The sequence below is a fragment of the Tupaia chinensis genome, unplaced genomic scaffold (genome assembly GCF_000334495.1).
Source record: "Tupaia chinensis unplaced genomic scaffold, TupChi_1.0 Scaffold000685_1, whole genome shotgun sequence".
Lineage (NCBI taxonomy): Eukaryota > Metazoa > Chordata > Mammalia > Scandentia > Tupaiidae > Tupaia > Tupaia belangeri.
Window position 1 is genome coordinate 2,928,190 of NW_006160208.1, and position 798 is coordinate 2,928,987.

Sequence of the window (798 nt, forward strand, 5' to 3'; positions counted from 1 at the left end):
TAGTGGTCAGGGAGACCTGCACTCCAGCCCAGCCGGAGCTGGGCAATCTGGAGGCTCGGAGGCGAAAGGACCGGGGATCCCCATTTCCCGGGCCTCCCCCTCGAGGGACAGCCCCTGCCCCAGCTCCTACCGGGGCTCATTGCTGCTCAAGCTCTCTCCAACTGCCTCCCGCACGCGTTCTGCTCTGTCGCTTCTCGCCGGGGCATCCCGTTGCTTGGTAACGGAGGTCGGGACGCTGTGCCTCGCCCCCACCCTCTGCATGCAGCGCGTCGGGAGAGGGCGGACAGGAGCAGGAAGGTGCGCGCCGGGGTCCGGGGTCCGGGGTCCCGGGTTCGGGGTCCAGGGTCCAGGGTCCGGGATCGGGGTGCAAGCCGGGTCTGGATAGCGGCGCAGGGGGACGGTCCTGCCCTTTCTGTGCCCTCCCAAGCTCGGGACAGTCCCTCGTGGGCGTTTTCTTTCGCATCCTCTTAGCTGACCCGACTTGGTCTTGATCATCCTCTGCCTTAAGACAGCATCTGCTGGACCAAAGCTGTGCGGGGAAAGGGGACGTAGGGCAGACACCTCGGAAGGCCTCCTGTTTCCTCATCACCATTTCCTTGTGTGCTTCGTCTCTTCCATCAGAGTATTTTAAGCATTTAAGTATTTGAATAGTCCAAGACGAACTTGTCAAAACTTATGTTTGAGGCCTTTAAAAAAAGACATCTAGGGGCCGGCAGGTGGTGTGGTGGTTAAGGGCGCTGGACCCCCACATGGCCAACCACGGTTCAAGTCCCAGATCTGGCGGCTTGGCTTTTCACT

At 61.2% G+C, this 798-nt stretch overlaps 1 protein-coding gene across 1 annotated transcript in view; it reads right to left on the reverse strand.

Moving 5' to 3' along the window:
- The window catches only part of CCDC110 (coiled-coil domain containing 110), a 16,886-nt gene extending 16,656 nt beyond the window's left edge, over positions 1–230 (reverse strand). Inside the window, exon 1 of the mRNA XM_006160455.1 lies at positions 131–230. Coding sequence (XP_006160517.1) covers positions 131–140 — 10 coding nt within the window. The 5' untranslated portion in view covers positions 141–230. The remainder of the gene's footprint in view (positions 1–130) is intronic.
- Between the last annotated feature and the right edge of the window lie 568 nt (positions 231–798).